The sequence below is a fragment of the Taeniopygia guttata genome, chromosome 32 (assembly GCF_048771995.1).
Source record: "Taeniopygia guttata chromosome 32, bTaeGut7.mat, whole genome shotgun sequence".
In the NCBI taxonomy this organism is placed as follows: Eukaryota; Metazoa; Chordata; class Aves; order Passeriformes; family Estrildidae; genus Taeniopygia; species Taeniopygia guttata.
Genome location: NC_133057.1, coordinates 1,837,547 through 1,852,314, shown reverse-complemented (window position 1 = coordinate 1,852,314; position 14,768 = coordinate 1,837,547). Strand labels below are relative to the sequence as shown.

At 53.9% G+C, this 14,768-nt stretch overlaps 1 protein-coding gene across 1 annotated transcript in view; it reads left to right on the top strand.

The window, feature by feature from the left end:
- PFAS (phosphoribosylformylglycinamidine synthase) overlaps positions 1-14,768 on the top strand; it is an 89,794-nt gene that overhangs the window by 55,661 nt on the left and 19,365 nt on the right. Inside the window, exons 21-26 of the mRNA XM_072920597.1 lie at positions 1,446-1,529; positions 3,813-3,968; positions 6,319-6,474; positions 8,226-8,371; positions 10,386-10,596; positions 12,040-12,131. Coding sequence (XP_072776698.1) covers positions 1,446-1,529; positions 3,813-3,968; positions 6,319-6,474; positions 8,226-8,371; positions 10,386-10,596; positions 12,040-12,131 — 845 coding nt within the window. The remainder of the gene's footprint in view (positions 1-1,445; positions 1,530-3,812; positions 3,969-6,318; positions 6,475-8,225; positions 8,372-10,385; positions 10,597-12,039; positions 12,132-14,768) is intronic.

The window sequence follows — 14,768 nt, the reverse complement described above, 5'->3', positions numbered from 1 at the left end:
GGTTTGGGGACATTGGGGGGATTGGGGACATTGGGGAATTGGGGACATTGGGGGGTTGAGGACATTGGAGACATTGGGGAAAGTGGGGACATTGGGGACAGTCACAGGATTGGGGGGATTGGGGGACATTGGGGGGGTTGGAGACATTGGGGACAGTGGGGAATTGGGGACATTGGGGGATTGGGGACATTGGGGAGTTGGGGACATTGGGGGGATTGGGGACATTGGGGAGTTGGGGACATTGGGGGGATTGGGGACATTGAGGACATTGAGGACATTGTGGGGACATTGGGGACATTGAGGGGACAGTGGGGACATTGGGGACATTGGGGGGATTTGGGAAAGTGGAGGGGGTTGGGGACATTGGGGACATGGGGGACATTGCGGGGATCGGGGACATTGGGGGGAATATTTGGGACATTGGGGACATTGGTGACATTGGGGGACATTGGGGACAGTGGGGACATTGGGGACATTGGGGAGATTGGGGGGGATTGGGGACATTGGGGACATTGGGGGCATTGGGGGGTTTGGGGGGATTGGGGACATTGGGGACACTGGGTGGGTTGGGGCATTGGGGAGTTGGGGACATTGGGGGGAATATTTGGGACATTGGGGACATTTGGGACATTGGGGGATTGGGGACATTGGGGGATTGGGGACATTGGGGGGACACTGGGGACATTGTGGGGTTGCGGGGACTGGGGACACTGGGGACACTGGGTGGGTTGGGGCATGGCGGGGTTGGGGACATTGGGGGGACATTGGGGTCATTGTGGGGTTCGGGGACATTGGGGACATTGGGGACATTGGGGGGTTGGGGACATTGGGGGGTTGGGGACATTGGGGACATTGGGGGGACATTTGGGGACATTGCGGGGGTTGGGGACATTGGGGACATTGAGGACATTGAAGGGATTGTGGGGATTGGGGACATTGGGGACAGTGGGGACATTGGAGACATTTGGGGTTTGGGGACATTGGGGACATTGGGGACATTGGGGGGTTGAGGACATTGGAGACATTGGGGGGTTGGGGACATTGGGGACATTGGGACATTGGGGACATTGGGGGGTTTGGGGACATTGCGGACATTGGGGTGACATTTGAGACAATGGGGGGATTGGGGGGATTTGGGGACATGGGGGGGTTTGGACATGGGGGACATTTGGGACATTGGGGGGATTGGGGACATTGGGGACAGAGGAAACATTGGCCACACTCAGGTGCCACCGAGGTGACCCAGGTGACACTGTGGTGACCCTGAGGTGACCGAGGTGGCACCGAGGTGACCCTGAGGTGACCCTGAGGTGCCCCAGGTGACACCGAGGTGACACTGGTGACACCGAGGTGACCCAGGTGACACCGTGGTGACCCTGAGGTGACCGAGGTGGCACCGAGGTGACCCCGGTGACACCGGTGACACGGCGTGTCCGTCCCCGCAGGTGCTCTGGTGATCTCGGCCTACGCCGTGTGCCCCGACGTCACCGCCACCGTCACCCCCGACCTCAAGTGTCCCCACGGCCGCGGTGAGGGGACACCGGGGACACCCTGGGGACACCGGGGACACATTGGGGACACCGGGGATGCCTTGGGGACATCGGGGACACATTGGGGACACATTGGGGACACCTTGGGGACACATTGGGGACATTGGGGACACACTGGGGACACCTTGGGGACAAATTGGGGACACCGGGGACACCTTGGGGACAGCTGGGGACACTTTTGGGGCCATTTTGGGCCATTTTTGTCCCTTTTGGTGCCAATTTCTCCCATTTTTGGGTCCATTTTTAGGTCAATTTTCCCCATTTTTGGGTCAATTTCCCCCATTTTTGGGTCCATTTTTAGGTCAATTTTCCCCATTTTTGGGTCAATTTTTGAGTGGATTTTCCCCATTTTTGGCTCCATTTTTGGGTTCATTTTCCCCATTTTTAGCTCCATTTTTGGGTGGATTTCCCCCATTTTTGGGGCCATTTTTGGGTCAATTTCTCACATTTTTGGGTCAATTTTTACGTCAATTTCCCTCATTTTTGAGTCCATTTTTGGGTGGATTCCCCCCAGGTTTTGGGTGGATTTTCCCCATTTTTGGCTCTATTTTTGAGTGGATTTTCCCCATTTTTGGCTCCATTTTTGGGTGGATTTCCCCCATTTTCAGGTCCATTTTCAGGTGGATTTTCCCCATTTTTGGCTTCATTTTTGAGAGGATTTTCCCCATTTTTGGCTCAATTTTTGGGTGGATTTCCCCCATTTTCAGGTCCATTTTCAGGTGGATTTTCCCCATTTTTGGCTCCATTTTTGAGTTCATTTCCCCCATTTTCGGGTCCATTTTTGGGTGGATTTTCCCCATTTTTGGCTCAAATTTTTGGGTGTATTTCCCCCATTTTTAGGTCAATTTTCCCCTTTTTCTCGTCCATTTTTGGGTTGATTTTCCCTATTTTGAGTCAATTTCAGGTGGATTGTTCCCATTTTTTGGGTTATTTCCCCCCATTTTTAGGTCAATTTCCCCCATTTTTGGGTCCATTTTTGGGTCAATTTCTCTCATTTTCAAGTCCATTTTTGGGTCAATTTCTCTCATTTTTGGGTCCATTTTTGGGCGGATTTTCCCCAGTTTTGGCTCAATTTTTGGGTCAATTTTCCTCATTTTTGGGTCCATTTCCCCCCATTTTTGGGGTCCATGTTTAGGTCAATTTTCCCCATTTTTGGGTCAGTTTTGCCCATTTTTCAGTCAGTTTTTGGGTGGTTCCCCCCCAGTTTTTGGGTGGATTTCCCCCATTTTTGGGTCAATTTTCCCCTTTTTTTGGGGTCTATTTCTCCCCATTTTTAGGTCCATTTTTGGGTCTATTTCCACCATTTTTGGATCAACTTTCCCCATTTTGGCTCCATTTCTGGGTACATTTTTGGGTGGCTGATTTTTGGGGTGTTTTTGGGGATTTCAGGGGCTGATTTTTGGGGTGTTTTTGGGGATTTCAGGGGCTGATTTTGGGGCTTTTTGGGGTATTTCAGTGGCTGATTTTTGGGGTGTTTTTGGAGATTCAGTGGCTGTTTTTTTGGGTGTTTTTGGGGATTTCAGGGACTGATTTTGGGGTGATTTTGGGGTTTTTAGGGAGTCTCCTGTGGGTGCAGCCCGGGGCTGATTTTGGGGTGATTTTGGGTATTTCAGTGGCTGATTTTTTTGATGTTTTTGGGGATTTCAGGGACTGATTTTCGGGGTGTTTTTGGAGATTTCAGGGACTGATTTTGGGGTGTTTTTGGAGATTTCAGTGGCTGATTTTTGGGACGTTTTGGGGGATTTCAGTGGCTGATTTTTGGGACGTTTTGGGGGATTTCAGTGGCTGATTTTGGGGTGATTTTGGGGTTTTTAGGGATTCTCCTGTGGGTGCAGCCCGGGGCTGATTTTGGGGTGATTTTGGGGATTTCAGGGGTTGATTTTGGAGCGTTTTTGGGGATTTCAGTGGCTGATTTTTGGGGCGATTTTGGGTATTTCAGTGGCTGATTTTGGGGTGATTTTGGGGATTTCAGTGGCTGATTTTTGGGGTGATTTTGGGGATTTCAGTGGCTGATTTTGGGGCGTTTTTGGAGATTTCAGGGGCTGATTTTGGGGATTTCATGGGCCGATTTTTGGGGTGATTTTGGAGATTTCAGGGGCTGATATTTGGGGCACTTTGGAGATTTCAGTGTCTGATTTTGGGCTGATTTTGGGGATTTCAGGGGCTGATTTTTGGGCTGATTTTAGGGATTTAATTTTCTGATTTTGGGGCGCTTTTAGGTATTTCAGTGTCTGATTTTTGGGGTGATTTTGGGGTTTTTAGGGAGTCTCCTGTGGGTGCAGCTCAGCCCCGGGCAGCACCGTCTGGGCGGCTCCGCCCTGGCTCAGGTTTTTTCCCAGTTGGGCGACGCCTGCCCCGACCTGGACGAGCCCGGGAACCTCGAGAGCGCCTTCAACGTCACCCAGCAGCTGCTGGAAGGTTTGGGCTGAAAAACGGCGATTTTGGGGAAAAAACCGGGGATTTTGGAAAAAAAACGGGGATTTTGGGAAAAAAACGGGGATTTTGGAAAAAAAACGGGGATTCTGGAAAAAAACGGCGATTTTGGGAAAAAAACGGGGATTTTGGGAAAAAAAACAGGGATTTTGGGAAAAAAAACGGGGATTTTGGGGGGTTTCAGGTGAAAAAATTGAAATTTTAGGACAAAAAAATTGAGGATTTTGGTGGGTTTTGGGGTGAAGAATCAAAAGGTTTTGGTGAAAAATGAGGATTTGATGGGTTTGGGGCTGAAAAATCAGATTTTTTTGGGTGAAAAATGGGGATTTTGGGGGTAAAAAATGAAGATTTAGGGGTGAAAAACCCCACAGTGACCCTGAGGTGACATTTGGTGGCCCTGGGTGACATTTGGTGACCCTGAGGTGGCCCTGGGTGACATCTGGTGACCCTGAGGTGACATCTGGTGACCCTGAGGTTGACATTTGGTGGCCTTGGGTGACATCTGGTGACTCTGAGTGACCCCAGGGTGACATTTGAAGCCCCTGGGTGACATTTGGTGACCCTGAGGTGGCCCTGGGTGACACTTGGTGACCCTTGAGGTGACATCTGGTGACCCTGAGGTTGACATTTGGTGACCTTGGGTGACATTTGGTGACTCTGAGTGACCCCAGGGTGACATTTGAAGCCCCTGGGTGACATTTGGTGACCTCAAGGTGGCCCTGGGTGACACTTGGTGAACTTGAGGTGACTTTTGGTGACCTTGAGGTGACATTTGGTGGCCTTGGGTGACATCTGGTGACTCTGAGTGACCCCATGGTGACATTTGGAGCCCCTGGGTGACATTTGGTGACCCTGAGGTGGCCCTGGGTGACATCTGGTGACCCTGAGGTGACATTTGGTGACCTTGAGGTGACATTTGGTGACCCTGAGGTTGACATTAGGTGACCCTGACATGACCCTGGATGACTTTAGGTGACTCTTGGTGACATCAGGTGACCTTGGAGTGACATTAGGTGGCCCTGGGGTGACCCTTGGTGACATTTGGTGACCCGTGGTGACACTCGGTGACCCCGACACGACCCTCAGCGACATTAGGTGACCCTTGGTGGCCCCACGGTGACCCTTGGTGACATTAGCTGACCCTGGGTGACACTTGGTGACCTTGAGGTGACATTTGGTGACCTCGAGGTGACATCTGGGGCCCTGGGGTGACACTTGGTGACCCTGATGTGACTCTTAGTGACATTAGCAGACCCTGGGTGACATTAGGTGACGCTTGGTGACACTCGGTGACCCCGACGTGACTCTTGGTGACATTAGATGGGCCTTGGGTGACATCAGATGACCCTTGGTGACCCTGGGTGGCCCCGGGGTGACCCTGGGTGGCCCCGGGGTGACCCAGGGTGACGATGGGTGGGCATGAGGTGACCCTGGGTGGCCCCGAGGTGACCATAGGTGGCCCCGAGGTGACCCTGGGTGGCCCCGGGGTGACCCTGGGTGACCCGAGGTGACCCTGGGTGACCCTGTGTGACCCCGAGGTGACCCTGGGTGACCCTTGGTGACCCTGGGTGGCCCCAAGGTGACCCTGGGTGGCCCTGAGGTGACCCTGGGTGGCCCCGAGGTGACCCTGGGTGGCCCCGAGGTGACCCTGGGTGACCTGAGGTGACCCTGGGTGACCCTTGGTGACCCTGGGTGACCCTGGGTGGCCCCGGGGTGACCCTGGGTGGCCCCGAGGTGACCCTGGGTGACCCGAGGTGACCTGGGGTGACCCTGGGTGACCCTTGGTGACCCTGGGTGACCCTGGGTGACCCCGAGGTGACTCTGGGTGACCCTTGGTGACCCGGGGTGACCCTGGGTGACCCTTGGTGACCCTGGGTGACCATGGGTGACCCTGGGTGGCCCTGAGGTGACCCTGGGTGACCCTGGGTGACCCTTGGTGACCCTGGGTGACCCGAGGTGACCCTGGGTGGCCCCAAGGTGACCCTGGGTGACCCTGGGTGACTCGAGGTGACCCTGGGTGACCCTGGGTGACCCCGAGGTGACCCTGGGTGGCCCCGAGGTGACCATGGGTGGCACCAAAGTGACCCTGGGTGACCCTGGGTGACCCGAGGTGACCCTGGGTGACCCTGGGTGACCTGAGGTGACCCTGGGTGTCCCCGGGGTGACCCTGGGTGGCCCCGGGGTGACCCTGCGTGGCCCTGAGGTGACCCTGGGTGACCCTTGGTGACCCTGGGTGGACCCGGGGTGGCCCTGGGTGACCCTGGGTGACCCTGGGTGACCCTGGGTGGCCCCGAGATGACCCTGGGTGACCCGAGGTGACCCTGGGTGACCCGAGGTGACCCTGGGTGCCACCGCGTGTCCCCAGAGCGGGTGCTGACGGCGGGACACGACGTGAGCGATGGTGGCATGTTGGGCTGCCTGCTGGAGATGGCCTTCGCCGGCAACTGCGGCGTCACCGTCACCGTCCCCGCGCCGCCGCCCGGCGTCACCCGTCAGTGCCACCGCGGCCCCGGTGTCCCCAGTGTCCCCAATGTCCCCTCAATGTCCCCAATGTCCCCAATGTCCCCAATGTCCCCAATGTCCCCTCAATGTCCCCAATGTCCCCAAACCCCAATGTCCCCAATGTCCCCAATGTCCCCAATGTCCCCAAACCCCAATGTCCCCAGTGTCCCCCCAATGTCCCCAATGTCCCCAATCCCCCCAATGTCCCCAATGTCCCCAATGTCCCCAATCCCCCCAATGTCCCCAGTGTCCCCCCAATGTCCCCAATGTCCCCAATCCCCCCAATGTCCCCAATGTCCCCAATGTCCCCAATGTCCCCAGTGTCCCCCCAATGTCCCCAATGTCCCCAATGTCCCCAATCCCCCAATCCCCCCAATGTCCCCAATGTCCCCAGTGTCCCCAATCCCCCCAATGTCCCCAATGTCCCCAATGTCCCCAGTGTCCCCAATCCCCCCAATGTCCCCAATGTCCCCCAATGTCCCCAATGTCCCCAATGTCCCCAATGTCCCCAATGTCCCACATTATCCCCAATGTCCCCAATCCCCCCAATGTCCCCAATGTCCCCAATCCCCCCAATGTCCCCAATGTCCCCAATGTCCCCTCACATCCCCTCAATGTCCCCTCATGTCCCCCAATGTCCCAAATGTCCCCAAGTACCTCGATGTCCCCAAACCCCCCAATGTCCCCAATGTCCCCAACCTGGTGTTCCCAACCCAGTGTCCCCAATGTCCCCAAAGCCGGAGTCCCAAAACCCGATGTCCCCAAACCCCAATGTCCCCAATGTCCCCAATGTCCCCAGTGTCTCCAATGTCCCCAATGTCCCCAAACCTGGTGCCCCAGTCCCATCAATGCCCCCCCAATGTCCCCAATGTCCCCAATGTCCCCAATGTCCCCAATGGCCCCAATGTCCCCAATGTCCCCGATGTCCCCAATGTCCCCTCACATCCCCTCAATGTCCCCTCATGTCCCCTCAATGTCCCAAATGTCCCCAATCCCCCCAATGTCCCCAATGTCCCCGATGTCCCCAAATCCCCTCAATGTCCCCAATCCCCTCACTGTCCCCAATGTCCCCAATGTCCCCCCAATGTCCCCAATGTCCCCAATGTCCCCTCAATGTCCCCAATGTCCCCAATGTCCCCTCAATGTCCCCAATGTCCCCAACCCCCCAATGTCCCCAATGTCCCCAACCCCCCAATGTCCCCAATGTCCCCAACCCCCCAATGTCTCCAATGTCCCCAATGCCCCCAATGTCCCCAATGTCCCCAATGTCCCCAACCCCCCCAATCCCCTCAATGTCCCCACTGTCCCCTCACTGTCCCCAACCCCCCACTGTCCCCACTGTCCCCACTGTCCCCAATGTCCCCAATGTCCCCAATGTCCCCAATGTCCCCAATGTCCCACATTGTCCCCAATGTCCCCAATGTCCCCACTGTCCCCACTGTCCCCAGTGTCCCCTCACTATCCCCAACATCCCCAATGTCCCCAATCCCCCAATGTCCCCAATCCCTTCAATGTCCCCAGTGTCCCCTCACTGTCCCCACTGTCCCCAATGTCCCCAATGTCCCCTCAATGTCACCAATGTCCCACATTGTCCCCAATCTCCCCAAATGTCCCCAATCCCCTCACTGTCCCCAATGTCCCCTCATGTCCCCACTGCCCCACTGTCCCCACTGTCCCCTCACTGTCCCCACTGTCCCCACTGTCCCCTCACTGTCCCCTCACTGTCCCCACTGTCCCCAGCGCTGGCGCTGCTCTTTGCCGAGGAGCCGGGTCTGCTGCTGGAGGTGCCACCGGCGGCCGCTGTCCCCGTGTGCCGCCGCTACCAGGACGCCGGTGTCACCTGTGTCCCCATCGGCCACAGCGGCCCCTACGGCCCCCGCGCCATGGTGAGGGACAGCGGGGGTGGGGACACTGGGGGGTTGGGGACATTGGAGACACTGGGGACATTCAAAGTTCTCCATGTCCCGAATGTCCCCAAAGTTCTCCATGTCCTTCAATGTCCTCAACGTCCCCAAAGTTCTCCATGTCCTTCAAAGTTCTCCATGTCCTTCAATGTTCTCAACGTCCCCAATGTTCTCCGTGTCTTCAATGTCCCCAGTGTCCCCAATGTTCTCCATGTCCTTCAATGTTCTCCATGTCCTCGATGTCCCCAAAGTTCTCTATGTCCTTCAAAGGTCTCCATGTCCTTCAATGTCCTCAACGTCCCCAATGTTCTCCATGTCCCCAATGTCCCCAAAGTTCTCCATGTCCCCAAAGTTCTTCATGCCCTTCAATGTTCTCCATGTTCCCAATGTCCTCAATGTCCTCAATGTCCTCAGTGTCCTCAACATCCCCAAAGTTCTCCATGTCCTTCAAAGTTCTCCATGTGCTTCAAAGTTCTCCATGTACTTCAATGTTCTCAACGTCCCCAAAGTTCTCCATGTCCTTCAATGTCCTCAACGTCCCCAAAGTTCTCCATGTCCTTCAAAGTTCTCCATGTCCCGAACGTCCCCAAGGTTCTCCATGTTCTGAACGTCCCCAAAGTTCTCCATGTCCTTCAATGTCCTCAACGTCCCCAAAGTTCTCCATGTCCTTCAATGTCCTCAACGTCCCCAAAGTTCTCCATGTCCTGAATGTCCCCAAAGTTCTCCATGTCCTTCAATGTCCTCAACGTCCCCAATGTTCTCCATGTTCTGAACGTCCCCAAAGTTCTCCATGTCCTTCAAAGTTCTCCATGTCCTTCAAAGTTCTCCATGTCCTTCAATGTTCTCCATGTCCTTCAAAGTTCTCCATGTCCCGAACGTCCCCAAAGTTCTCCATGTCCCAGACATCCCCAAAGTTCTCCATGTCCTTCAAAGTTCTCCATGTCCTTCAATGTTCTCCATGTCCTTCAAAGTTCTCCATGTCCCGAACGTCCCCAAAGTTCTCCATGTCCTGAACGTCCCCAAAGTTCTCCATGTCCTTCAATGTCCTCAACGTCCCCAATGTTCTCCATGTTCTGAACGTCCCCAAAGTTCTCCATGTCCTTCAAAGTTCTCCATGTCCTTCAAAGTTCTCCATGTCCTTCAATGTCCTCAACGTCCCCAATGTTCTCCATGTTCTGAACATCCCCAAAGTTCTCCATGTCCTTCAAAGTTCTCCATGTCCTTCAATGTCCTCAACATCCCCAAAGTTCTCCATGTCCTTCAAAGTTCTCAATGTCCTTTAATGTCCTCAACGTCCCCAAAGTTCTCCATGTGCTTCAAAGTTCTCCATGTCCTTCAATGTCCTCAATGCCCCCAAAGTTCTCCATGTCCTTCAAAGTTCCTCATGTCCTTCAATGTCCTGAACATCCCCATGTTCTCCATGTCCCCAAAGTTCTCCATGTCCAGAACGTTCCCAAAGTTCTCCATGTCCTCAATGTCCCCAATGTCCCCAATGTTCTCCATGTCCTTCAAAGGTCTCCATGTCCTTCAATGTCCTCAACGTCCCCAAAGTTCTCCATGTCTCAAACGTCCCCAAAGTTCTCCATGTCCTTCAATGTCCTCAACGTCCCCAAAGTTCTCCATGTTCTGAACGTCCCCAAAGTTCTCCATGTCCTTCAATGTCCCAAACGTCCCCAAAGTTCTCCATGTCCCGAACGTCCCCAAAGTTCTCCATGTCCTTCAATGTCCTGAACGTCCCCAAAGTTCTCCATGTCCCGAACGTCCCCAAATTCTCCATGTCCCGAATGTCCCCAAAGTTCTCCATGTCCCGAATGTCCCCAAAGTTCTCCATGTCCTGAACGTCCCCAAAGTTCTCCATGTCCTTCAAAGTTCTCCATGTCCTTCAAAGTTCTCCATGTCCCGAACGTCCCCAAGGTTCTCCACGTCCCCGGTGTCTGAAGCGTCCCCAAGCTTCTCCACGTCCCCGGTGTCTGAGGTGTCCCCGCTGTCCCCACAGGTGACGGTGGCCGTGGGTGGCCAGGAGGTGCTGGCCGAGCCGGTGGGGGACCTTCGGGCGCTGTGGGAGCAGACGAGTTTCCAGCTGGAGCGGCTGCAGGCGGCGCCGGCCTGCGTGGAGCAGGAGGAGCAGGACCTGCCCACGCGCTGGGGACCCGAGTACCATGTCACCTTCGACCCCGACTACGTGGCACCGGTGGCACGGAGCATGGGTGGGGACACGGGGACAGTGGGGACATCGGGGGGATGGGGGACTGGGGACATCGGGGACATTGGGGGTACACGGGGACACCGGGGACATTGGGGGTGTTGGGGACAATGGGGACATGGGGACATTGGGGGATTTGGGGACATTGGGGACATTGGGGACATTGGGACATTTTCGGGACATTGGGGACATTGGGGACAGTGGGGACATTGGGGACATTGGGGACATTGGGGACATTGGGGGGATTGGGGACATTGGGGACATTGGGGACAGTGGGGACATTGGGGGGATTGGGGACATTGGGGACATTTGGGACATTTTGGGGTGATTGGGGATGTTGAAAACATTGGGGACGTTGTGGGGATTGTGGGATTTGGGGGCATTGGAGGATTTGGGGACATTGGGGACATCAGGGGGATTGGGGACATTGGGGACATTGAGAACATTTTGGGGATTTTTCAGGACACTGGGGACATTTGGGACATTTTGGGGACATTGGGGGCATCGGGGGGTTTGGGGATTTTGGGGACATTGGGAGTGTTGGGGACATTTGGCCACACTGGAGACATTGAGGGATTTGGGGACATTGGGGGGGTTGGGGACATTTGGGGACATTGGGGACACTGAGGGAGTTGGGGACATTGAGAGCATTTTGGGGATTTTTGGGGACACTGGGGACATTTGGGACATTCTGGGGACATTGGGGACATTGGGGATGTTGGGGACATTGGGGGGATTTGGGGACATTGGGGACATTGGGGACATTGGGGGACATTTGGGACATTTTGGGGTGATTGGGGATGTTGGAGACATCGGGGATGTTGTGGGGATTGGGGGATTTGGGGACATTGGGGACATTGAGAACATTTTGGGGATTTTTGGGGACACTGGGGACATTTGGGACATTTTGGGGACATTGGGGGCATCGGGGGGATTGGGGATTTTGGGGACATTGGGAGTGTTTGGGACATTTGGCCACATTGGAGATGATTTGGGGACATTGGGGACATTTTGGGGATTTTGGGGACATTGGGGGGATTGAGGACATCAGGGACACGGGGACATTGGGAGCGTTGGGGACATTGGGGGGAATTTGGGGACATTGGGGACATTGGGGATTGGGGGATTTGGGGACATTTTGGGGATATTGGGGACATCGAGGATTTGGGGACATCGGGGACAGTGGGGACATTGAGGGGATTGGGGACCTTGGGGGATTTAATGGGGTTTTTTTTGGATTTTTATGGGATTTTCTGGGATTTTTATGGGATTTTCTGGGATTTTATGGGATTTTTTGGGATTTTTATGGGATTTTCTGGGATTTTTATGTGATTTTGGTTTTTTTTTTTTCCATTATTTGTGGGGTTTGGGTTTTTGGGGTCTGTGGGATTTGGGGCGGTTTTGGGGGTTTTTGGGGGTGCCGGTGCCGATTTTTGGGGTCCCCCAGAGCTGCCGGGGCCGCGCGTGGCCGTGCTGAGGGAGGAGGGCAGCAACGGCGACCGGGAGATGGCGGCGGCCTTGGCCATGGCCGGCTTCCAGGTGACACCCCGAAACAGCCCGAAACACCCCAAAACACCCCAAAACCAGCCCAAAACCAGCCCAAAAACAAACACCCCAAAAACAGCCCAAAACACCCCAAAAACAGCCCAAAACACCCCAAAAACAGCCCAAAACACCCCAAAAACAGCCAAAAACAGCCCAAAAACACCCCCAAAACACCCCAAGAACAAACACCCCAAAACACCCCAAAACCAGCCCAAAAGCACCCCAAAAACACCCCAAAACCAGCCCAAAACCAGCCCAAAACACCCCAAAAACAGCCCAAAAACAGCCCAAAACACCCCAAAAACACCCCAAAACCAGCCCAAAAACAGCCCGAAACACCCCAAAAACAGCCCAAAACACCCCAAAAACACCCCAAAACACCCCAAAAACAGCCAAAACACCCCAAAAACAAACACCCCAAAACCAGCCCAAAACCAGCCCAAAACACCCCAAAAACAGCCCAAAACACCCCAAAACCAGCCAAAACCATCCCAAAAATACCCCAAAAATACCCCAAACACCCCAAAAATACCACAAAACACCCCAGAACAGCCCCAGGGCCCCAAAACACCCCGAACACCACAGAACACCCAAAAATACCCCAAAAACACCCCAAAAACAGCCCAAAACACCCCAAAACCAGCCCAAAACCAGCCCCCAAAATACCCCAAAAACACCCCAAAAACAGCCCGAAACCACCCCAAAAACAGCCAAAAACACCCAAAAAACAGCCCAAAACCAGCCCAAAACACCCCAAAACAGCCCAAAACACCCCAAAAACACCCCAAAAACAGCCCGAAACAGCCCAAAACCAGCCCAAAACACCCGAAAACACCCCAAAAACAGCCAAAACCAGCCCAAGAACAGACCAAAACCAGCCAAAAACACCCCAAAACACCCCAAAACCAGCCAAAACCAGCCAAAACACCCCAAAACCAGCCAAAAACGGCCCAAAAACAGCCCCTAAACAGCCCAAAACACCCCAAAAACACCCCAAAACCAGCCCAAAACACCCCAAAAACAGCCAAAAACAGCCCAAAAACACCCCAAAAACACCCTAAAAACAGCCCAAAACCAGCCCCAAAACACCCCAAAACCAGCCAAAACCAGCCCAAAACCAGCCAAAAACGGCCCAAAAATACCCCAAACACCCCAAAAACACCCCAAAAACAGCCCAAAACACCCCAAAAACACCCCAAAAACACCCCCAAAACAGCCCAAAACCACCCCCAAAACAGCCCGAAACACGCCAAAACCAGCCCAAAAACACCCCAAAAACACCCCAAAAACACCCCAAAAAGACCCCAAAACCAGCCCAAAACACCCCAAAAACACCCCAAAAATACCCCAAAAACAGCCCAAAAACAGCCCAAAACCACCCCAAAACCAGCCAAAAAAAAGCCCAAAACACCCCAAAAAACCCCAAAACCAGCCAAAAACGGCCCAAAAACACCCCAAAACCAGCCCAAAACACCCCAAAAACACCCCAAAACACCCCAAAACCAGCCAAAAACGGCCTAAAACCACCCCCTAAACACCCCAAAACACCCCAAAAACAGCCCAAAACACCCCAAAAACACCCCAAAACACCCCAAAAACACCCCAAAACCACCCCAAACCACCCCAAAAACACCCCAAAAACAGCCCAAAACACTCCAAAAACACCCCAAAACACCCCAAAAACACCCCAAAAACACCCCAAAACACCCCAAAACCAGCCAAAACACCCCATAACCACCCCGAAAACAGCCCAAAACACCCCAAAACACCCCAAAACCAGCCCAAAACACACCAAAAACACCCCAAAAACAGCCCCAAAACACCGCAAAAACAGCCCAAACACCCCAAAACCAGCCCAAAACAGCCCAAAAACACCCCAAAAACACCCCAAAACCAGCCAAAAACGGCCCAAACACCCCAAAACCAGCCCAAAACACCCCAAAAACACGCCAAAAACAGCCCAAAACCAGCCAAAAACGGTCCAAAACCACCCCAAAACACCCCAAAAACAGCCCAAAAACAGCCCAAAACACCCCAAAACACCCCAAAAACAGCCAAAACACCCCAAAAACAGCCCAAAACACGCCAAAAATGGCCCAAAAACAGCCCAAAACACCCCAAAAAACCCCCAAACCAGCCAAAACACCCCAAAAACAAACACCCCAAAACCAGCCCAAAACACCCCAAGAACACCCCAAAACCAGCCCAAAAACACCCCAAAACCAGCCCAAAACACCCCAAAAACAGCCCAAAACACCCCAAAACCAGCCCAAAACAGCCCAAAACACCCCAAAAACACCCCAAAAACAGCCCGAAACACCCCAAAAACACCCAAAAACCAGCCCAAAACCAGCCCAAAACACCCTAAAACCACCCCAAAAACAGCCCAAAACCAGCCCAAAACCAGCCCAAAACCAGCCAAAAACGGCCCAAAAACACCCCAAAACCAGCTGAAAACAGCCCAAAAACACCCCAAAACCAGTCAAAAATACCCAAAACACCCCAAAAATACCACAAAACACCCCAGAACAGCCCCAGGGCCCCAAAACACCCCAAACACCACAGAACACCCAAAAATACCCCAAAAACGCCCCAAAACAGCCTGAAAACACCCCAAAACTTCTGGGAACA